Source organism: Osmerus eperlanus, chromosome 7 (assembly GCF_963692335.1).
Source record: "Osmerus eperlanus chromosome 7, fOsmEpe2.1, whole genome shotgun sequence".
In the NCBI taxonomy this organism is placed as follows: Eukaryota; Metazoa; Chordata; class Actinopteri; order Osmeriformes; family Osmeridae; genus Osmerus; species Osmerus eperlanus.
Window position 1 is genome coordinate 22002723 of NC_085024.1, and position 22056 is coordinate 22024778.

The following is a 22056-nucleotide window of genomic DNA, read 5'->3' on the forward strand; positions in this document are numbered from 1 at the left end:
GATCTCTTCTGTACTCAGAGACTCTGCTCCTAACGCTCTCTTTGTCTCTTTTATTCCTGGGCTTAGAGAGTGGAAACACCACTGAGGAGCCTAGGAGAGGAGGAGAGGAGAGGGAGAGAGGAGGGGGAGAGGAAGGGGGAGAGAGAGAGCGGGGAGGCGGGGAGAGGAGAAGGAGGAGAAATGGAGAGCAGGGAGAGGAGGAGAGGGAGAGTGGAGGGGGAGAGCGAGGGAGGGAGAGTGGAGGGGGAGAGGAGAACGAAACACATTTCTGATCCATGTTTTCATCTCCAACTTATCCCCCCCCCACACACACACACACACCATCCCCCCCCCCACACCCACACACACACACACACCATCCCCCCCCCCCCACACACACACACACACACCATCCCCCCCCCCCACACCCACACACACACGACACACCATCCCCCCCCCCCACACACACACACACACACCATCCCCCCCCCCCACACACACACACACACACCATCCCCCCCCCCCCACACACACACACACACCATCCCCCCCCCCCCCACACACACACACACACACACCATCCCCCCCCCCCACACACACACACACACACACACACCATCCCCACCCCCCCCCCCACACACACACACACACACACCATCCCCCCCCCCACACACACACACACACACACCATCCCCCCCCCCCCACACACACGCACACACACACACCATCCCCCAGGAGAGTGAAAGCCACATGTAGCACCCCTAATGCTAACCCCCCACCCCCACCCCCACCCACCCACACACACCCCACCCCTCCAAAATCCCCCTAAAAAAGAAGCAGCTCTCACATTAGCATGAACGCCCAAAATGTATCCTTATTCTAGTCTCATAACCTCATCTCCAAAAACTATTCCCTCTACCCCTACCAAACGGCCCCATTAAACCACTATCACAGTATCTCTCACTCACACACACACACACACACACACACACGCTGCTCTAGCTGTAACATTGAGCCGGCTAAACCGTCTGTCTGAACTCCCTCCTTCTTGTCCTCCACACCTCCTGTCCTGAAACCTCCATCTTTCCACCCCCCCACTTCTCTCTCCCTCTTTCTCTCCCTCTTTCTCTCCCTCTTTCTCTTTCTCTCTCTCTTTCTTTCTCTCTCTCTTTCTCTCTCTCCCTCTTTCCATCCCTGCCTGTGTTTTTCTCATTAAGTCCACAGTAAATCAGATCACGCCTCTCAGCAATAAATTATACAACTGGGAAGCGAGGGAAGGGGGAGGAGTCTCAGGATGCAGAGGTGCAGGAATGGAGGGATGCAGTGGGAATGGACAGAGGAAGAGAGAGCAGGATGATGGATTACCTTATGATGGGCCAGGCCAGAGAATTATATATGTGTGCTATGTAACATTGCACACACACACACACACACCCACTGCAGGGGTACGTATGGATGACACTGCACAGCATCAGCACATTACACAAACTAAGACACACACAACATTTGATCGTCCAAAGACCTAAAAGTCCTAACAGCATCTTTTCCAGCTGATGTTTTTTCTTTTGGATATGGTTTTTATTAGAGAGTATGTTATTGGGTTAGAGGAGGCTAATAGGAGATGCTCTAACCTAATAACAGTGGCTGTCTAATGAAGGTCCTTATTATCAACACTGCTCTCTGAGCCACAGAGGAGAGAGAGAGAGAGAGAGGAGAGAGAGAGAGAAGAGAGAGAGAGAGAGAGAGAGAGAAGAGAGAGAGAGAGGAGAGAGAGAGAGAGAGAGAGAGAGAGAGAGAGAGAGAGAGAGAGAGAGAGAGAGAGAGAAATAGATAGTGAAAGAGAGAGTGATGGAGGGAGAGAGACAGAGAGAGACAGAGAGAAACAGTCAAGAAAGAGACACTGAGAAGGTTGATCTTCTACTGTACTATATTTGTACGTCGCTGTGAATAAATGCAAAATGTAATGTAAATGTAAAGCGAGAGAGAGAGACATAAAAAGAGAGAGATGCTCCCTGGAAGGAGATGATTGGCTTTCACTTCCCCTGCTGACAACCAGAGGGAAATCCCATCTCTCTCTGTCTCTCGCCCAGCCTCTCTCTCTGTCTCTCACCCAGCCTCTCTCTGTCTCTCGCCCAGCCTCTCTCTCTGTCTCTCACCCAGCCTCTCTGTCTCTCGCCCAGCCTCTCTCTCTGTCTCTCACCCAGCCTCTCTCTGTCTCTCGCCCAGCCTCTCTCTCTGTCTCTCGCCCAGCCTCTCTCTCTGTCTCTCACCCAGCCTCTCTCTGTCTCTCGCCCAGCCTCTCTCTCTGTCTCTCGACAGTCTGGGGACAGTCTGGACGCACTCCAACACACAAACACACACATGCACACATGCACACATGCACACACGCACTCCCACACACACACATGCACACTCCCACTCCCACACACACACACCAACAGACCACGAACCACCCACCTTTGTCTTCCAAAGCTAAGGAACTTTAAATGTGGGCGCACCGCCTTCATCAAGCCACTGGAGTACGTTAAACACATTTGTTTAACTGGCTTCTCCCTCTGGCCAGACTAACAGACCTGCTTACAGCATGTCTCCCATGTTCGTCCCTCAGCCCCAACGACACCCACCCCCTCCCCAACGAAGCCCCACCCCCTCCCCAACGAAGCCCCACCCCTCCCCAACGACACCCACCCCCTCCCCAACGAAGCCCCACCCCCTCCCCAACGAAGCCCCACCCCCTCCCCAACGACACCCACCCCCTCCCCAACGAAGCCCCACCCCCTCCCCAACGAAGCCCCACCCACACCCCAACGACACCCACCCTCCCCAACGAAGCCCCACCCCCTCCCCAACGACACCCACCCCCTCCCAAACGAAGCCCCACCCCCACCCCAACGAAGCCCCACCCTCTCCCAAACGAAGCCCCACCCCCTCCACAACGACACCCACCCCCTCCCAAACGACACCCACCCCCCTCCCCAACGAAGCCACACCCACACCCCAACGAAGCCCCACCCACACCCCAACGAAGCCCCACCCCCCTTCCCAACGAAGCCCCACCCCAACGAAGCCCCACCCCCTCCCAAACGAAGCCCACCCCAACGAAGCCCCACCCCCTCCTCTAAGCATGATGAATTATGCATTTCACATAGCATGGTAATTGACTCTCCCATTAGCATTGGGAATATGCGTGTACCGTGTCACAGGCACGGCGTGTACCGTGTCACAGCACGGCGTGTACCGTGTCACAGGCACGGCGTGTACCGTGTCACAGGCATGTGTTATGATACTCACTACATGAAGCAGTGTCCTGCTGGAACTTAAGAGTGTTTCTAAATATTTTCATTGGATTTCTCGTCAAAGCTCTTCAACAAAGCTCAAGTTTTTTGAGCTTGTAATAAGCATGTAAAGAGATGTTTTCCCTAAGTAGAGTGTATGTATATTAAATGCTAGTTTGCCTCACTCAGTAACAGTGTGTGTTTACATGCCTGTGGATCCTTGGGTTTCAGGGTTTGTAAGCTGCATTGAGAAGTCTAATTGCGACAGCAGCAACAACTCCAATCCGATCCATTCACATACACAGCTGTCCTGCTACAGAGCCAGCACAGGACTGGCCCTGTGTGTGTGTGTGTGTGTGTGTGTGTGTGTGTGTGTGTGTGTGTGTGTGTGTGTGTGTGTGTGTGTGTGTGTGTGTGTGTGTGTGTGTGTGTGTGGGTGTGCGTGTGCGTGTGGGTGTGCGTGCGTGTGTGTAAGTCTCTCAATGTTTCCCTTTCCCCATACGTTGAACAAGAGATGGAAGCTGTTACACAGCCACACACACACGCGCGCAGTACTGCCACATCCCATTGCTGCACCCCATTTAATCTTACAGGGACATCAATTATTCAGAGTGAGCAGGTGGGAGGGGAGTGGTGAAGGAGGGGCCGTTGGGGGGGGGGGGGGGTTATGAAAGGAAGCAGACCCCCCGTCCTCTCATCCAAGCCCCTTCAGACCCATGAATGGAAATGTGCAGGAGGAGGACAAAGAGGAAGTGGTGACCTTCTGACCCTGACCCTCCAGACACACGTCAGGCTCAGACCAGGAAGTCCACGCTAACAGACGACGTAACCAATAAAACACAGTGATTCTGCTGTCAGTCTGAGCACAGGGAAGCATTTTGGGCTGCTGAACACACAAATACACAATCCCACACGTGTACGCACACAAGACGTTCACTGGGTGAGTTGTGTGTGGTTGCCAGGGTTTTCATGAAGTGAAGAGTGGCGAGGCACAGGGACATGGATCTGGGATCCAGCAGGAAGAGTGGCGAGGCACAGGGACATGGATCTGGGATCCAGCAGAGTGGCGAGGCACAGGGACATGGATCTGGGATCCAGCAGGCACAGGGACATGGATCTGGGATCCAGCAGAGTGGCGAGGCACAGGGACATGGATCTGGGATCCAGCAGGCACAGGGACATGGATCTGGGATCCAGCAGGCACAGGGACATGGATCTGGGATCCAGCAGGCACAGGGACATGGATCTGGGATCCAGCAGGCACAGGGACATGGATCTGGGATCCAGCAGGCACAGGGACATGGATCTGGGATCCAGCAGGCACAGGGACATGGATCTGGGATCCAGCAGGCACAGGGACATGGATCTGGGATCCAGCAGGCACAGGGACATGGATCTGGGATCCAGCAGGCACAGGGACATGGATCTGGGATCCAGCAGGCACAGGGACATGGATCTGGGATCCAGCAGGCACAGGGACATGGATCTGGGATCCAGCAGGCACAGGGACATGGATCTGGGATCCAGCAGGCACAGGGAATCTGCTCCCTGGAGAGGCGGAAAAGTGGGTCTGGGACAGGAGAGAAGTCACGCCGTCGCTACGGCAACATCCCAGCTCAACACACTCACACATGCAATAAACCCACTGCTACCTACACACACACTCACACACTCCCTCTACCTACCTACACACACTCACACACTCCCTCTACCTAAACACACACACTCCCTCTACCTACCTACACACACACACACACCAGACACACACTCACAGGCAGCAGCCTGAAACCTAAAGTATGCCAGGAGAAAGACACAGTGGGTTCAAAGAAAAAAGAAAAAGAGTAAAAGGGTAAAAGGAGAACACACACGGAACACGGAACACGGAATTCTGCTGATTCTGCTGAAAACACAAAGCCTCAAATCAGAGCACACACAAATTTAGAATATGTAGAATATGTGTGTGTACGTGTGTTGGTGTGTGTGGTTTATATGCATGTGTGTGTCTGTCCTTGCAGGGAACAGGTCCTCTGTGTTTGCATGTCATATCCCAGACTATCTAATGTAAAAATTTGATTGAATTAAATAGCTTGAGAGTCTTCAGTGGGGAAAATATTTCAACAGAGCAGAGTACAGAGACAGGGGGGAAAGAGAGAGAGAAAGAGAGAGGGAGAGGAGAGAGAGAGAAAGAGAGAGGGAGAGGAGAGACAGGGAGAGAGAGAGAGAGAGAGAGAGAGAGAGAGAGAGAGAGAGAGAGAAAGAGAGAAGGGGAACACAGAGGAAGCAGAGATAGAGAGTAGTGTGATCGATATCAGTGTCTCACAAGGCAGTGCTCCAGCCTTTACCGTAAATCACCTGCCATTATGATGGGATCCCTTAAATCACACACACAATAACCGCACCCAGTCACACACACACACATACACCACCAAATCACACCAACCCACTCCAACTCAAGGGAACATATTATTTATGCTTCATAACAGTGTGTACCCAAAATGCCGCCAATACAGGACAGTGACAGAGACAGAATAGGAAGATACTGCCTGTCTGCTCTGATCACGCTGAAATACTACAAGACCAGGGGGAGGGGGCCGGACTGAGGCCCCGCAGCCCAACTAACACGTCAGCTAGACTCCTGGAATAACACGTTAAAATCACATGCCAGATTCTCAAAGTTCACAAAAAGTGTCAAGCTTTTGTTTTCCACTATTCACACATCAAGGAGACTTTTGGATCCAATAATAGCAACTACGAAGATATGGAGTCATGGTTGGTCATGGACAAACAAACACCTCATGCAACCACAGAAAGTTGCTAGTCGTCCGCCCCCCCCCCCCCCCTCTATGTATGAAGACAGGGGAATTAGACGATTCAGAAACAGGGATACTACATAATGAGTACAGGTTTGTAGCAGAGGGTAGGTTTCATACTTACTGGTTCAGCTCCACATCCAAGATAAACTTCTGACCAAAAGCGTCCACCTGAAAGCTGGCTTGGGCCACATGGTTTACCTAAGGATGAAAAGATTAACAGCACTTAACAAACTAATTTAATATGTTGTTCTTATTCAAAAGGCATCTATGAGGTGTACGTTATCTGTCCTTCAGAGTGAGCGGAAGCATGAGGGAACATAAAGGAATCTCCTTTCTGAGTGACAGACAGAATCTACTATGAAACTACACTATCATCTATCTCCTAACCATACAGACACAAACACATACACACCCTGTCACACCCTGTCCTACCTTCCCTGATGGGGGTGCTGGTGTGGGTCGGGGGGGGAGGCGTATAATTTATCGCCAACGCTGGCCACATATGGTGCATGGTTTATTACAGCCCCCTGGGGCAACTAGCACTCCTCACCATTGTTCCTGTGCCACTCTTAGTGAGTCCCTGAGCCAGGCCCGCACCGAGGCAGCCAGGCCCGCACCGAGGCAGCCAGGCCCGCACCGAGGCAGCCAGGCCCGCACCGAGGCAGCCAGGCCCGCACCGAGGCAGCCAGGCCAGCATTGAGGCAGCCCTACCCCTGAGCCAGGCCAGCACTGAGGCAGCCAGGCCAGCACTGAGGCAGCCCCCACCCCAGACCAGCATCAGGAGGAACTGGATGCTGGATGCTAATTCAGAGATGGGAGGGGTCTGTGTCTGTCCTCTGAGAGTACTGAAATGACCCAATATTCACCCAAGGATGACCTGAGACCATGAGATCCCCAGTGACGTGTGTGGGTGTGTGTGTGTGTGCGTGCACGACCATACAGGGTGATCCATTTCCACTGCACACTTCAGAACGAAATCTAATCAAGCAGATTGAATCCATGTGAAGTGGTGCCAGTAACTGTGTTTCCTCAGACCAGAGTTCCCAGTCTGACTCAGTTGGTCCAGGGCTCAGAGACCATCACGACTCCTGTTTCATTGATTCGTGGATCATAGCAGACCGGACTCCACTCATGGCTACGGAACCTGGAGGATAAAGTGCCCAAGTGCCCACGCACCCTCAGACTGGAGACCAGCCAGAGACTGAAAGCTGTTTCAGCTGTAATCTTCCAAAGCATCTTCAGGAGTTCTTTAGACTTCTGAGTCGCTAATATCCGACGCCTGTGACTGAAAATAGGCAAAGCCACAGATGTCTGAAAATAGCTGTTTAGATGTCATGCGTTTAAGAAAGATAAGACCGTTTCCTTCAGAATTTGAGATGGTGAGCTAAAAACAGATCTGTCTGTGTGACATGCTGGCCACTCTCAGGTCAATCTACAGATCTTAGGAGAATCATCACGACTCAAAGACTGATCAGGTCAAATTCTCTCATCTCTCTCTCTCCGAGTCTGTCTCTCCATCTCTCCCACGGAGTGGAACAGAACACATTCACCTTCAGACAGTTGGAGATACGTGATACTGTGTATTAGTGCTTCTAATATCGGTGTAAGCTACCAGGGGCTCCCCTGGACCTTCTCTCTGGGCCGGAGGTGATGCCTGCTAAGTAGCCTATCACAAAATAGGCCATCACTGGCACAAAATATCCTAATGACTTTATAGTGACACGCAGACAGGTTGCTGAGCAGGAACACTAGCCTCCACATGCAGCAGCTCCTCAGCAACACAGGAGGTGACTGATCACCTTGTGAGTCTCAGTCACCAGGGGGGTCTCCGTGTGGGCAACATACTTGTTAACTATCGTGAGGTTCTGTTTGACACAGCTGACCCAGTGTCTCTTTCTCTTTCTCTCTCTCTCTCTCTCTCTCTCTCTCTCTCTCTCTCTCTCTCTCTCTCTCTCTCTCTCTCTCTCTCTCTCTCTCTCGGCCTGAGGTGTGTGACAGACAAAGGGTTAAAACGTCCCCTGCCTGCCACCATCTGCTGCCTTTCCCCAGTGCAGGAGCTGTCCAGGTTAGCAGAAGCCATCAGGTCTGTGTCCAGGGTCCCTCTTATCTGCAGTATCTAACCCATCCGCACCACTAACATGATGTGAATAACCAATGAACACTGGTCTCAGGCCAGGCTTTTACTGGAGTGTGAGGGATGCAGGTGAAGCTACTGGAACACCTCATATACAACAACAGAACGGCCATGGTTACAGGCCCAGAGCCTTTAAGAGAGATTTCTTCAGTTGCCTAATATCTGTAAATATCTCTGTTTTTAACCACAACTATAGACTACTGTATGTGTCCTGTGTAGTTTGAGGTGATATATAAATACACATGCTTGGCCTGCTTTAGAGGCTGGTGGTGCCTGTGTAGGAGGGATCCTTCATAACCTAACATACATTTCTCTGCTTTGTTTCATAAAGAAACCTGGCTGGCAGGTCTTTGTTTGGATGTACATGGGCTACTGACTGACATCCGCCACAAGGGGATGGTCCACGTCTGCCACGATTATGGAAAATATCATTTCAGTTTTTGTATGGGCCTAACCGTCAGTGGAAACGACCAAAAACCGTCTCGCTAATTCATAAATATTAGAGCTGACGAAGATGAATCAACAAAAACATAAACAAGATCAGAATAACGGGACGTCTCCAATGGCAACCGGTACCGGAGGGATCTTTCTCACCCCCATCTGCACATTGCGGGGTGCCGCCATCATAATGAACACAACAACAAAGCCGTCATACCTGTATCGAGCCGGAACTGGCTTTCAGTCTCGTGTTGAGGACATCGTGCATGACTTGGCTGTGGTTGTGCATGCTGTAGAGCAGGCGCAGCGGCACCGTGTCCTCCTTCCCGACGAACCTGCTCGCATCACGAAGAGCCTTCGCGTTCGACAAGGCGTCTCCTGCACAGAGAGGAAAACACCGATTTATGACCGCGACATTTTCCACCTCGCAGAAAATAGCAATGAAACACACAATGAAAACCTTATACGTCCCATATCTTATTATCACCTTTATTTATTAAAAAAATAAAATAAAGCGAATGTAGGCTATCATACGAAACATGCATAGCCTATTTTAGAGCCTGTTTACGTCGGGGCTCCGTTAAGGCATTAACATAACACAGGTTGTCAGTGATATCAAAACAGCTTGCCCATATTTCAATATAATGCGACAGTTCAGTCTCTATTACCGTTTCGATGGGGATTGGTGGAGACAACGCCGTGTATCAGTCCAGAGACGCATAAAAGCGAAGCCAACCATCGCAGATGCATCATCACCTACTCTGGTGTTGAATGGACAGCAAAATAAAAACAATGCGCTATTCCAAAAGCTGATTCTGTCTTCGCTAGAGGAGCTTCACATTCGAGCAGAGGCTGCGATGGGAGCGCGCGCTAGTCGTCTGGTTAGCGCAGTCCCTCGCGCTGGTGGCCATCAGGGTTTTCTAGTGTCTCTCGCGCTGAACGCTGAGCGCATCTGAGCGCGCTGAGCCCCTACGGAACACACAGCGGAGTGGGAGGAGAGGAGAGAGGATGGAGGGAGGGGAGGAGTGGGGACACCTCCTTAAAACACATCAATATCCAGAGGATCACTGCAGAAGCGCTTCATGCATAAATATAAGAGCGTGAGGTGGGATGCCGGGAACTGTAGGCTAATGGATGTTCCTCAGCCGAGGATAGAGCTGGGTCTACGCAGGGCCGGCCCAAGCCTTTATGGGGGCGGCTCTGGGTCTACGTAAGAAAAACCTACATTTTTATGCTTTGTTACTTAAGAAAGTCCCTGGACCAATGTCAACTCGCCACTCCCTTAATAAACAAAGAAGGTTCGACTGTTGGAGCATCTTCGGGATGAGCGTGCACGTGTGGCTTGCTCTTTTCACACATCTATACATATATATATTTATAATACACATATATAGATACATATTATTACTTAGTCACACATCAGGTATGTAATTAACGTAATTGTCTGATACAGCATATGTAGACATGATGGCAGTTGAGGTGTGAGATTTGTGATGAGAAGTTCAGTGGCTCTTCTCTGACGGTACCAGACAGTACCAGGCTGCAGTTTGCATTCCACTAATCGTTGTCATCACTTTGGACAGCTTTAGACCCTGCCTCCCTCCTGCCTCCAGCTTTAGAACCTGCCTCCCTCCTGCCTCCAGCTTTAGAACCTGCCTCCCTCTTGCCCCCAGCTTTAGACCCTGCCTCCCTCCTGCCCCCAGCTTTAGACCCTGCCTCCCTCCTGCCCCCAGCTTTAGACCCTGCCTCCCTCCTGCCTCCAGCTTTAGACCCTGCCTCCCTCCTGCCTCCAGCTTTAGACCCTGCCTCCCTCCTGCCCCCAGCTTTAGACCCTGCCTCCCTCCTGCCTCCAGCTTTAGACCCTGCCTCCCTCCTGCCCCCAGCTTTAGACCCTGCCTCCCTCCTGCCCCCAGCTTTAGACCCTGCCTCCCTCCTGCCCCCAGCTTTAGACCCTGCCTCCCTCCTGCCCCCAGCTTTAGACCCTGCCTCCCTCCTGCCCCCAGCTTTAGACCCTGCCTCCCTCCAGCTTTAGACCCTGCCTCCCTCCTGCCCCCAGCTTTAGACCCTGCCTCCCTCCTGCCCCCAGCTTTAGACCCTGCCTCCCTCCAGCTTTAGACCCTGCCTCCCTCCTGCCCCCAGCTTTAGACCCTGCCTCCCTCCTGCCCCCAGCTTTAGACCCTGCCTCCCTCCAGCTTTAGACCCTGCCTCCCTCCTGCCCCCAGCTTTAGACCCTGCCTCCCTCCAGCTTTAGACCCTGCCTCCCTCCTGCCCCCAGCTTTAGACCCTGCCTCCCTCCTGCCCCCAGCTTTACACCCTGCCTCGAGGGGAGGGGAGCAAGGCCTTGTGCTAATGCACTACCTGCAGGCAAAAATCAAGCTAAAAACCCATCAAGCTAATGCTCTTTTCCTTCAGTTATGCTTTAGGGGTAATTCGATCCATATTGAGATTGAGAAAGTCATTTTGTCTATATTATGAGGTTGTGAGATTGAGAGTTTGGCACATTCAGAACCTTCCCACGTAGTCTTGTCTGACAGTCCCACACACAGGCCTTCAGATAGTCCCAATCATTTAATAAACACTTATTCATAGCATTCTATTCTTCAATCTGTATTATAAACACTAAATACAATCTTGTATCAATTATTTAAGACTGCACACCAGAACTACTTCCTGTATGATGCCACATATTGTACCACAGGGTGACCAATAGGCTCCAGTTCATTTCAAAGTCAAATGCATACAGCAGTGGTGTCCTATCAGCAACACGGTTAGGCTGTTAACAGGTCTAACAGCATCTTCAGTCCAGGTGAAGCTGGGCATGTTAAACTCTAACACTCAACATTGTTGTGAATACACCCCCCCCCACTCCCTACATAAAAAACACATTTACTTTAATAAATCACAGTGCATTCTGGGTAAGTGGCTGAGCAGGTCTGGGCTAGGCCACTATAACATGACTAAAAGTCAGATTGAAAAACCTGTTCAGCATCAGTTCTCAAGTGTGATAGTGGAACAGGCCAGCTCTGCCTCTCCTCACCCCGGGAAGCCCTGGAACTCCCAGTCCATGTCCTCGCTGGACTGGAACAGCTGCCAGATGCTCAGGAGGGAGCTGCTCTTGGAGAGCTCCTCTGGTTCCTCACAGCCCGGAGAGCTGGCCTGAGCGGCCACTTTCCGTCTCTTCCGCTTAAAGTCCCGGACCTTCCTCTGCAGCTTCCTGTCAGGGGAGGGGCTGCTGCTCCTGCGCTGAGGAACAGCCCGCTCCCCTCTCCCTGGAGGGGCCTCTCTCTCTGCCACGCTCAGCGCAGGTGGGAACTCCTCCTCCTGTAGTCGTGACATGAACACGTAGAGCTGTGAGGAAGGAACCACCAGGTTTCCGGTGGAAACACCCCGCTTGAAATCCGCACCACAATGACAGCTAACAGGTCTGTTCTTCTCCATGCAGGCACTCTCGCCCTCCAGGCCACCAGGGGGCAGTGGCTCACTGGAAGAAGGATGGACACTAATGGTTTCTTTTACTGCTCCAGCGGTGGATGAGAGCGCAGGGCTGGTCCCTGGGGGGAGGGTGGGAGGGCTTGTGTGGAGGGAGCCCTGCCGGAATGGTCGTTTGCAGGGGAGGGATCTGGTGTGAGGCTGAGGGTCCGAGCCCCTCCTCTCCTCAGCTGCGTGTCCGAGGGGGGGGGAGACACTGCAGTGATCTGCTGGGTGTACCGGGAGCCCTGCCCCGGACTGGGGCCCTGCCTGGGGTCCTGCCCCGGACTGGGGCCCTGCCTGGGGTCCTGCCCCGGACTGGGGCCCTGCCTGGGGTCCTGCCCCGGACTGGGGCCCTGGCTGGGGTCCTGCCCCGGACTGGGGCCCTGGCTGGGGTCCTGCCCCGGACTGGGGCCCTGCCTGGGGTCCTGCCCCGGCTTGGGGCTCCGCTGTGGAAGGCCAGAGCAAAGTCTGGTCACTCCCCCCCCCTGAGGCATCCACCCCCCCCTCCTCCTCCTTCACACACAGGCCAGGAGCACACAGTGTGGAGCTGATGCTGCACCTGGGCCTGAAGGAAACGACAACACACACATCAGGAATGTAAAGACAGACAGCAAACCGACAGGCAGCAGACAGAGGCAGCAGACAGAGGCAGCTGGACTTAGAGAGCACGCACCGCCTGCTGGGTGGTGGGATGTGGAGGAAGCTGAACGGCAGGGTCGACACCAGCCTGTCCACGAGCAGGTACTGGTCACTCTGAGCGACCGTCTGGTGGAGCTCACCCTGAAGGTGCTGCAGGTTCAGACAGGGCTCCTCTGGGTCAACATGCACTCAACAGTAGCTACATTGTTACAACATTTTCCTGTACATGTGAAGGTGATTATACATGCTTGCAATAGCTGGATTGTGACTCACCATAAAAAAAAAAATGCTTTCGACATTTAAAGTGCATCTCTTCATAGTGCATCTCGGCTACAGTAACTGTAATGGTTTTCACTCAGAGAGTATTGGACTTACAGTTTTGATGTTGTCGTATTTAAGGACACAGCACTCGCAGTAGCCCCCTCGTTTCCTGTTCTTCCTGGGTCTGATCCGCCCTCTCTCCTCACTGGCTGAGGTCCGTGCCCCTCTGGCCCTGAGGAACCCCATAGGTCAATCAATAAAAGGTCAGAGTTCACGTCACACTGCAGAGCAGCAATTGGAGAACTTCTCTCCTATTGCTACTCTCACAAGCCATTATCAGATGTGCATCATAAAGGAGATGAGAATACGGGAATCCACACGAGGCAGGAGGAACGCGCGAGGCAGGAGGAACGCGCGAGGCAGGAGGAACGCGCGAGGCAGGAGGAACGCGCGAGGCAGGAGGAACGCGCGAGGCAGGAGGAACGCGCGAGGCAGGAGGAACGCGCGAGGCAGGAGGACACGGAGGGCTTCAGTGGTCTGGGAACATCAACATACCTGTGCTCTCTAGTCTGGGAACATACCTGTGCTCTCTAGTCTGGGAACATACCTGTGCTCTCTAGTCTGGGAACATACCTGTGCTCTCTAGTCTGGGAACATACCTGTGCTCTCTAGGTGTCCTGCCGTGCTCCTTGTCCTCCAGGAGGAAGGGACTACAGGGGGATGCTGATGTGAGGTTGAACTCTGGCATGTTGGGCATGGCCAGGTAAATCGGCCGGTAATGTCTGGGGAAAACCAACAAGTGAACATATAGTGTGAACTTATTCAGACAATCAAATGTAAACAATTGTTGTGATTTTTAAGGGTCATCTTGTCATTGTAGACTCGCCTGCTTGAGTCCTCCATCTTAAGGAAGGGCTTCTTAATCCTCCCCGCTGAGGAAAACAAACCGGACGTTAGAAGCTGAGCACGTACCGTTTCCCACCACTCACATTTCCCACAGTGGGGCAGTGAAACAGCCTGGATCAATAAACTAAACAAGGACATCTACCCCGGCTCACAGCGAAACCACAGACTTCACCATAACCACACCCGAGATGCACAATTTGAGCTCGATATCCGTTGTCTAAAGGCCACTTCCCTCTGAGGAAGTAGATTGTTTACCCTTGTATTGGGGAAAGCCGGGTCTTCCTGTGTCTGGTTTGGTCTGCAAAGGAATGAACAGTGAGCAGATACCAGTGTGATATAGTTACCTTATTTCTGTCCCATTCTGGGGTTATCAAAATGTAGGAAACACAACTCACAGTTTTCTTGCAGGCAGCAGCAGCAGTCTGCTGTGGGCTGACATTCTTCTTCTTCTTTTCAACATACGCTGTTATATCTGGAAGCAACAACATGGATTTAGAATAATCAGCATTCATTCCAGTAAGAATTAAAAAAAATATATAAATATATATATATATATGGATAGAAGATACCATCAATGTAGAGGATTTTCACCCCCCACTCTAGTGCTTTAGACAGGGTCTTGTTGACTTGTAACCTTTCCTAAATACAAACAGAACATCAAAACAAAGATGTCACCCCTTAAGTGAAATCCAAACTGCATACTGATGGTCTGTTCTGTTAAAACAATGTTATTATAACATGTCTGTGTGAAGTAGCTTGGCAAACTAATTAGCACAGATGAGATCCAGACCTGCTCTTTAACCACCCTGTCCACTAAAGACTTCCCTCTGCTTTGGACCACCTGAAACAGAGGGGGGGGGGGGGGGGGGCAAAGGAGAGAGCAAGAAACAGAGAGTGAAAATCAGTCCAGAGGCAAACTGTTAATACACTCATCAGAATTTAATTTCTGTCGGTGGGCAGAAAACAGTCAAGCGCAGACATTCAGCCCTTAAACTCACTGTATCGTTTGGGCCCTGGGAGCTTCCTCTGATGCTGCAGGGCCCGGGGTGAGGGTGGGGAGAGCTGTGTCTGCAGGGCCCGGGGTGAGGGTGGGGAGAGCTGTGTCTGCAGGGCCCGGGGTGAGGGTGGGGAGAGCTGTGTCTGCAGGGCCCGGGGTGAGGGTGGGGAGAGCTGTGTCTGCAGGGCCCGGGGTGAGGGTGGGGAGAGCTGTGTCTGCAGGGCCCAGGATGAGGGTGGGGAGAGCTGTGTCTGCAGGGCCCGGGGTGAGGGTGGGGAGAGCTGTGTCTGCAGGGCCCGGGGTGAGGGTGGGGAGAGCTGTGTCTGCAGGGCCCGGGGTGAGGGTGGGGAGAGCTGTGTCTGCAGGGCCCGGGGTGAGGGTGGGGAGAGCTGTGTCTGCAGGGCCCGGGGTGAGGGTGGGGAGAGCTGTGTCTGCAGGGCCCGGGGTGAGGGTGGGGAGAGCTGTGTCTGCAGGGCCCGGGGTGAGGGTGGGGAGAGCTGTGTCCAGAGTCGGGACTGGGGACAGGAGAGTCCTGGCTCAGGTACTGCACATATCTGGCCTCCTTCTTATTGGAAACCAGGTACTTGATCTCCTTACTGAAGAACTTCTCAATGGTCTGAGAGGGAAACACCAAGACACGGTAAGAATACATGGTTTAGGAGATGCATTTAAAATATATATTTTGTATGTGTGAAGGTACGCTTTTTTACTTACCCCTCCTAGCTTTGTGATGTCATTTTCCAGCGTCTCTGTCCGTTTGTTTGATGGTAAATCAAGGTAAAACACTTTCCCTATGAAAGGCTTACTGGCGACTGAGCGGATTCCATCAGCCTGTTTGATCAGGCTCTTTGTTGCTGATGTGTGCCCACTGTCAACTATCTTAGGATCTAGATTGATTGGGAATGATAGGATATACATCAGGACACACAAAGTACCACAGAGCTTGGTATTACATTTACAGTATAATTCTACTTTCTACAAAGACAAATAATAACGATTAATAAGGTTCAAACAGCCAGTTGCATGATCTGATGAAGAAAAGAATAAAGTTTAATACCTTTCAAACTGGGCTTTGATGACTTATGATGAATTCGTCTGGATTTCATGTTATTCAACTTCATATGCGAACACCGTCAGTCTCTCGCGGAATGCTGTGAGATGACGTGTAAACAGATACGTTATTTTTCGGTTGTTTACAAACTTCACGTAAAAATTCAAATAAGATACAATATTTGTACTACTGTACAATACATCATTTGTGAAACATTAGCTACTATGACTAATACAGCCTTCCTCGGCAGACGGAAATATGTGTTTTAAATGTTGACATTACTAGTACCTGGGCAGGAAGTCGAAACTGCTCAGCTCGCTAGCATAGATGTTCCTAATGAGCAGCTAGTTCTGTTCGTTGTTGCTGGCTAACTCGTGCGAGCCAACCAACTTCCACAAAGATATACTTGCATGACTTTTATAGTAGTTTCCGCCGGTTATTTCCCATTACCGCTTTGGATACGATGCTAGCTATCTGGCTAGGTAACGTTTTGAACTTGGTCTCTGAGCTAGTTAACTTTTGTTTGGTTCTTGTTTCCCGCTTCAACAGTCGGTGGGCAAAGGGCAGGATTGCCAGACAAAGAAATAACCCCCGTATGAGCGTGTTACCATCGGTCAATGGTTTTTAGTTATTTTTTTGTCAATGCTCACTGAAGTACATGTGATTTATCACGTTCTTATATATTTAGGAAATATACGAGTAGGCATTTACAAAATTACTAATCCCACGCGTAAAAATTCAACGCCCAAAAAAATCAAACCACCAGTGCGAGTATTTTAAAATAAACCTGGCAACCCAAGGAATGTCTTCTTACTGTGAGCTAACTTGCGTTTTGAACGCACAGTTTCGACTAATTCTTGATTTCTAAATTGGAAAATATGCGTATACAAAACACACGTTTTGAAATACAATATGTATACAATATGTGTGTATTATTTACTGTTCAATGCATTTTTTTAGTCTTGAAATGTCATAAAATGAACAGGAGTCAAAATGTGCTTCTGTCAATGTAAAAAATATATACAAATGTTACGTTGTGTAAGTTATTCAGCGATCATCAGCATGTGTTATGAAATTTTGCACACGTGATTCCGAGCTCCACGAAAGATACGACCTACTGACTTAAAGAATTAGATTATGACTTTTATAAAGTTGATTTGTAACTGATTCAGGCGCTGTCAGTTTTCAAATAGCTTAGACGAACATCCAGAAGCGTCGATAACTCCAAACTCCTAGCTATCTAGCTAGCCAGCTGAAGATAGCTAGCCAGCTGAAGATGAAAGCCAAATGAACTGTTTGCATCCAATGCTGAATTCATTCCTGCTGCTGTTATATACGTTTTAGAGGTAAGTGTTACTGCCAGACTACACACATACACTTTAGCCTTGATGCACTGTAGTTTATTATGGTGTCTAATACCAGCTTCATTATGTTGTATAGATTTTTTTTTTGTAACAAGAATTTGCATAGTTTCAAGCAGTTATGAGCGGTCAGAGTTCTTCGCCGGGGGCGAGCAACGGCATCACCCCTCTTCAGCAGATGATCGCGTCCTGCTCAGGGGCTATCCTGACATCCCTGATCGGTAAACACGAGCTCCGTCCCAGTCAGTCAAAGGTTACATGTACTCTTGTCTGCGGAGTACTGCCACACGCCAGCAGTCTGAACTGTGCATAGAGCTTCTTAGAAGCATTTAATTTCCCCTCTGGGATAAAAACACATAACTCCATATATCTATGATTTGAATCTATAAAAAACGGCTAATAATAAGCTTGGTTGTGTGATTGCAGTCACACCTTTGGATGTTGTGAAGATCAGACTCCAAGCTCAGAAGACCCCCTTCCCTAAAGGTACGAAGGCCAACGTACGAACCAACATACTGAGGCATAGAAACTACAAGTAATCGTTTACTTAATATCCCAATTCTACACACTTGTATCCCACCAGGAAAATGCTTTGTGTACTGCAATGGCCTCATGGACCACATCTGTGTGTGTGAAAACGGCAACTCCAGACCATGGTACAAGGCTCCAGGACACTTCAACGGAACCCTGGTAAAGTCCTCCTCCTTCCCCATGTACACATGCCGTGCGTGTATTCAGCTGTGTCGCTCGCTGTATCTGACTGCTGGTTCTCTTCCTGCAGGATGCCTTTATCTGTATCTGACTGCTGGTTCTCTTCCTGCAGGATGCCTTTATCTGTATCTGACTGCTGGTTCTCTTTCTGCAGGATGCCTTTATCAAGATAGTCCGCAGGGAAGGGATCAGGTCTTTATGGAGCGGACTGCCCCCAACGCTGTGAGTCTGATGTCGGGAGTTTATGCATCATCATCACTCATTTATCTTTCCAATTCCTCTTTAAAACAGTCAGGTTTTTTCGCCCTTAAGTGGTCTATTAGTGTTATTGGCTTAGTGTTTATTTACTTTGACTTTTTCCTCATCTGTATCAATGTGACTTTCAGAGCTGTCATTATTCATTCATTTGCTCACTTACTTGGGAATCTGAGTTTCTCAGAAGTGTGGTAATTTCAGCAAAGTTATGATTTGTCAATGATAACATTTGATTTGTGTCCCTTTATTTTTAAGTGGTACGCAAATAATTCCATTTTGAGGAGTTAAGGGTTATTTATATTTAATCTGTGCTTATCATAACTGATTTTTGCAGAGTCATGGCGGTCCCGGCAACTGTAATCTACTTCACGTGTTATGACCAGCTGTGTGCGGCGCTGAGGGCCCGGATGGGCTCCCACAGCGAGGAGGCCCCGCTGCTGGCAGGAGCCATCGCCAGAGGTGAGCCCCTAGGGTCCCCGGAGCTAGGGTCCCCGGAGCTAGGGCCCCCGGAGCTAGGGCCCCCGGAGCTAGGGCCCCCGGAGCTAGGGCCCCCGGAGCTAGGGCCCCCGGAGCTAGGGCCCCGGAGCTAGGGCCCCGGAGCTAGGGCCCCCGGAGCTAGGGCCCCCGGAGCTAGGGCCCCCGGAGCTAGGGCCCCCGGAGCTAGGGCCCCCGGAGCTAGGGCCCCCGGAGCTAGGGCCCCCGGAGCTAGGTCCCCGGAGCTAGGGCCCCCGGAGCTAGGGCCCCCGGAGCTAGGGCCCCCGGAGCTAGGGTCCCCGGAGCTAGGGCCCCCGGAGCTAGGGTCCCCGGAGCTAGGGCCCCCGGAGCTAGGGCCCCCGGAGCTAGGGCCCCCGGAGCTAGGGCCCCGGAGCTAGGGCCCCCGGAGCTAGGGCCCCCGGAGCTAGGGCCCCCGGAGCTAGGGCCCCCGGAGCTAGGGCCCCCGGAGCTAGGGCCCCCGGAGCTAGGGCCCCCGGAGCTAGGGCCCCGGAGCTAGGGCCCCGGAGCTAGGGCCCCCGGAGCTAGGGCCCCCGGAGCTAGGGCCCCCGGAGCTAGGGCCCCCGGAGCTAGGGCCCCCGGAGCTAGGGCCCCCGGAGCTAGGGCCCCCGGAGCTAGGTCCCCGGAGCTAGGGCCCCCGGAGCTAGGGCCCCCGGAGCTAGGGCCCCCGGAGCTAGGGTCCCCGGAGCTAGGGCCCCCGGAGCTAGGGTCCCCGGAGCTAGGGCCCCCGGAGCTAGGGCCCCCGGAGCTAGGGCCCCCGGAGCTAGGGCCCCGGAGCTAGGGCCCCCGGAGCTAGGGCCCCCGGAGCTAGGGCCCCCGGCCTTTAAACACTGGGCCCCATCTTTAGAAAACGGACAAAACCGTGAAGCCACCCATTGGTACAGTATTAATACTGGTTATTATAGCATTAGTATAGTATAAATACTGGTTAGTATAGCATTAGTATAGTATAAATACTGGTTAGTATAGCATTAGTATAGTATAAATACTGGTTAGTATAGCATTAGTATAGTATAAATACTGGTTAGTATAGCATTAGTATAGTATAAATACTGGTTAGTATAGCATTAGTATAGTATAAATACTGGTTATCACTGTCGTGTCCTGTACACTGATGTTATTTGCTTCAGTTCAGAGAGCACCACATAACGTAGGTATAAACCTCCTTGTCTGACTGGGTATGCACCTTGACTCTTCCTCTCCCCTCTCTGTGAGGCAGTGGGCTCTGCCACCATGATCAGCCCGCTGGAGCTGGTCCGTACCAGGCTGCAGTCCCAGCAGCAGTCGTACAGGGAGCTGAAGGAGGGCATCAGCAGCGCGGTGAAGGCCGAGGGCTGGAGGTCCCTGTGGAGGGGCTGGGGACCCACGCTGCTGAGAGACGTCCCCTTCTCTGGTACTGGACACTAGACTATCTCTGTCTCTCTCTCGCTCTCTCTCGTGTCTCTCTCTCCTTCAATCACAGTTCTCTTCTGTGCTCCTCAGCGATGTACTGGTACAACTATGAGAAGGGGAAGCTGTGGCTGTGTGAACAGTATCAGACAGAGGAGCCCACGGTCGCCATCACCTTCATCTCTGGAGCGCTGTCTGGCTCTGTAAGTAACACTGTTGACTCAGGAGTACCTGTTATTTCACCCTTCACAACTAGAGGGCAGCATTCTTGGCACTTGGCACTGATGCAACAGTAACCAAAGAATAAGCAATGGAAGAGTCGTGTGTGTGTGTGATTCAGATGGAATATTTTGACCAGTTCTTATGTCATCCGTCATGTCCTTAGATTGCTTCCATAGCAACCCTTCCCTTTGATGTGGTCAAGACCAGGAGACAGGTGGAGTTGGGGGAACTCCAAGCTATGAATTGTGGGTATAGAATCAAGTGCTTTGATGTGTGTAGCTATGTGAAGTAGTGCGTGTTTGTGATGATGGTGTGTACCTGCAGTGTCTGCGAAGGCCTCCTCTACTCTGAGTGTGATGAAGACCATCGTGGCAGAAAGCGGACCTGCCGGCCTGTTTGCAGGTATGCTCAGATAGCTCTGAGAGACAGTTCCCCTTTATTTCAAATCAAGTTGTTTTAGTTATGTAAGATTGGAAGCAATGGAAGTATATGAAAAATGTAATTGTTTCCTACCTCAGGGTTTCTGCCCCGGCTGATAAAGGTGGCCCCGGCTTGTGCCATCATGATCAGCACCTATGAGTTCGGGAAGACCTTCTTCCGCCAGTGCAACCAGGACAGGCTGCTAGAGACCAGAGGTCTTTCACTAGATACCAGCCACACATGAACACTTGTATATCCAGCTGAAGCAGTGTCCCAGCCAGGCACAGAACTGCAGAGCTGCATGTTGCACGGCTGACATGAAACACAATGGAGGAAGGTGAAGACAGGAGCACATGGTGTTTCTACAGGAGCACATGGTGTTTCTACAGGAGCCCTGACCCATTGACAGTCCATGATTGTTGCTGTAGTTAATTATATTGATTTAAGTTTTCACTTAATGCTGTGAAATTAATACCAATACACTAAATTATTTGTAGGTATTTGCATAACAGCATTTGAATAAGATTTAGACTTACTGAAAATGACAGGCAGTTTCCCATGCAGGAATAATGCAGCTTGCGTGAGTGTACTTAATACAAGTGCCAGTAGGTGGCATCATCATTGAATCATTGAAAATGATTCAGATTTCACCCTAGCTGGTGCTGGGGTGTGGCAACGTGCGACGTGCCATTAGAGAGAGACAGGCAGATAGATAGAGACAGAGACACAGAGAGAGAGAGAGAAAGAGAGAGAGAGAGAGGGAAAAGATGGGGCGTTGGTTGTCCGTCCCCCATCTCCATTTCTCTCCCTGCAGCACTCTTCTTTCGATGTTCCATTTTGTCTCTGATGTTCCATCCTTCTTGCTCCGTCTATCTCCCCCAGTCTGCTCTCTCTCATCTCAGCCTCTTGCTCTTTCCACACCCCTCAGATATGGGTGGTTCGTATCCATGGAGAGAAGTACGAGTGGTATCGGCTCAGACGATTTAAACTGTCCCAGTCCAGTTGAGACAGAACTCATCTCTAAATGTCATTAGCAACATCTCAGTTGAGTCAGACCGTCAGTCAGACCTGCACCTGTTCCCTTCAGTCAAACAATCAGGATGTGCATTTATGGATCAATAAGTATGTGATCATATCTTAAATCATTATTTGTTCAAATTGCCAAGAATAAAAGTAATGTTATGAATGGTGAATATTTTCCTGTATACTTTGTTACAAGGTATATGTTCACTACTGTACTGA

At 51.1% G+C, this 22056-nt stretch overlaps 3 protein-coding genes across 6 annotated transcripts in view; 1 reads left to right on the forward strand and 2 right to left on the reverse strand.

Moving 5' to 3' along the window:
• adam22 (ADAM metallopeptidase domain 22) overlaps positions 1–9595 on the reverse strand; it is a 46889-nt gene extending 37294 nt beyond the window's left edge. The window contains 3 exon segments of the mRNA XM_062466026.1: positions 6189–6265; positions 8857–9017; positions 9308–9595. Of these exon segments, the coding sequence (XP_062322010.1) occupies positions 6189–6265; positions 8857–9017; positions 9308–9392 (323 nt within the window). The 5' untranslated portion in view covers positions 9393–9595.
• A 1606-nt stretch (positions 9596–11201) lies between these two features.
• On the reverse strand, positions 11202–16650 carry dbf4 (DBF4-CDC7 kinase regulatory subunit). Its single transcript, XM_062466027.1, has 14 exons — positions 16253–16650; positions 15971–16064; positions 15628–15800; positions 14915–15529; positions 14707–14757; positions 14486–14555; positions 14312–14388; positions 14172–14214; positions 13897–13942; positions 13670–13792; positions 13125–13242; positions 12784–12899; positions 12367–12669; positions 11202–12183 (listed from the first exon to the last, which is right to left on the reverse strand). The coding sequence occupies exons 2-14, from the start codon at positions 16032–16034 to the stop codon at positions 11673–11675; spliced, it is 2310 nt and encodes a 769-aa protein (XP_062322011.1). The 5' UTR covers positions 16035–16064; positions 16253–16650; the 3' UTR covers positions 11202–11672.
• A 341-nt stretch (positions 16651–16991) lies between these two features.
• Positions 16992–22001, forward strand: slc25a40 (solute carrier family 25 member 40). 4 transcript variants are annotated; one of them, XM_062466031.1, is made up of 11 exons: positions 16992–17310; positions 17424–17546; positions 17752–17811; positions 17909–18015; positions 18191–18258; positions 18626–18750; positions 20003–20176; positions 20266–20375; positions 20558–20639; positions 20719–20796; positions 20913–22001. In XM_062466031.1, exons 2-11 carry the CDS (start codon positions 17447–17449, stop codon positions 21056–21058), a joined length of 1050 nt encoding a protein of 349 aa, XP_062322015.1. In that variant the 5' UTR covers positions 16992–17310; positions 17424–17446; the 3' UTR covers positions 21059–22001. The 4 variants fall into 4 exon arrangements, with proteins under 4 accessions (XP_062322015.1, XP_062322016.1, XP_062322014.1 ...); XM_062466032.1 differs by having other exon boundaries at positions 17435–17546; XM_062466030.1 differs by having other exon boundaries at positions 17442–17546.
• Positions 22002–22056: the final 55 nt, after the last annotated feature.

What these genes read in the sequence shown, in the direction of transcription:
- dbf4 (XM_062466027.1), bottom strand. Translation starts at nt 16,034, where the DNA reads ATGAAGTTGAATAACATGAAATCCAGACGAATTCATCATAAGTCATCA. An exon ending in CCCAGGGCCCAAACGATACA is followed by an intron (nt 14,758 to 14,914) that starts GTGAGTTTAAGG and finishes CCTCTGTTTCAG; the next exon opens with GTGGTCCAAAGCAGAGGGAA. An exon ending in CGGCTTTCCCCAATACAAGG is followed by an intron (nt 13,943 to 14,171) that starts GTAAACAATCTA and finishes TGTTTTCCTCAG; the next exon opens with CGGGGAGGATTAAGAAGCCC.
- slc25a40 (XM_062466031.1), top strand. Translation starts at nt 17,447, where the DNA reads ATGAGCGGTCAGAGTTCTTCGCCGGGGGCGAGCAACGGCATCACCCCT. An exon ending in TATCCTGACATCCCTGATCG is followed by an intron (nt 17,547 to 17,751) that starts GTAAACACGAGC and finishes GTGTGATTGCAG; the next exon opens with TCACACCTTTGGATGTTGTG. An exon ending in ACCTGCCGGCCTGTTTGCAG is followed by an intron (nt 20,797 to 20,912) that starts GTATGCTCAGAT and finishes TTCCTACCTCAG; the next exon opens with GGTTTCTGCCCCGGCTGATA.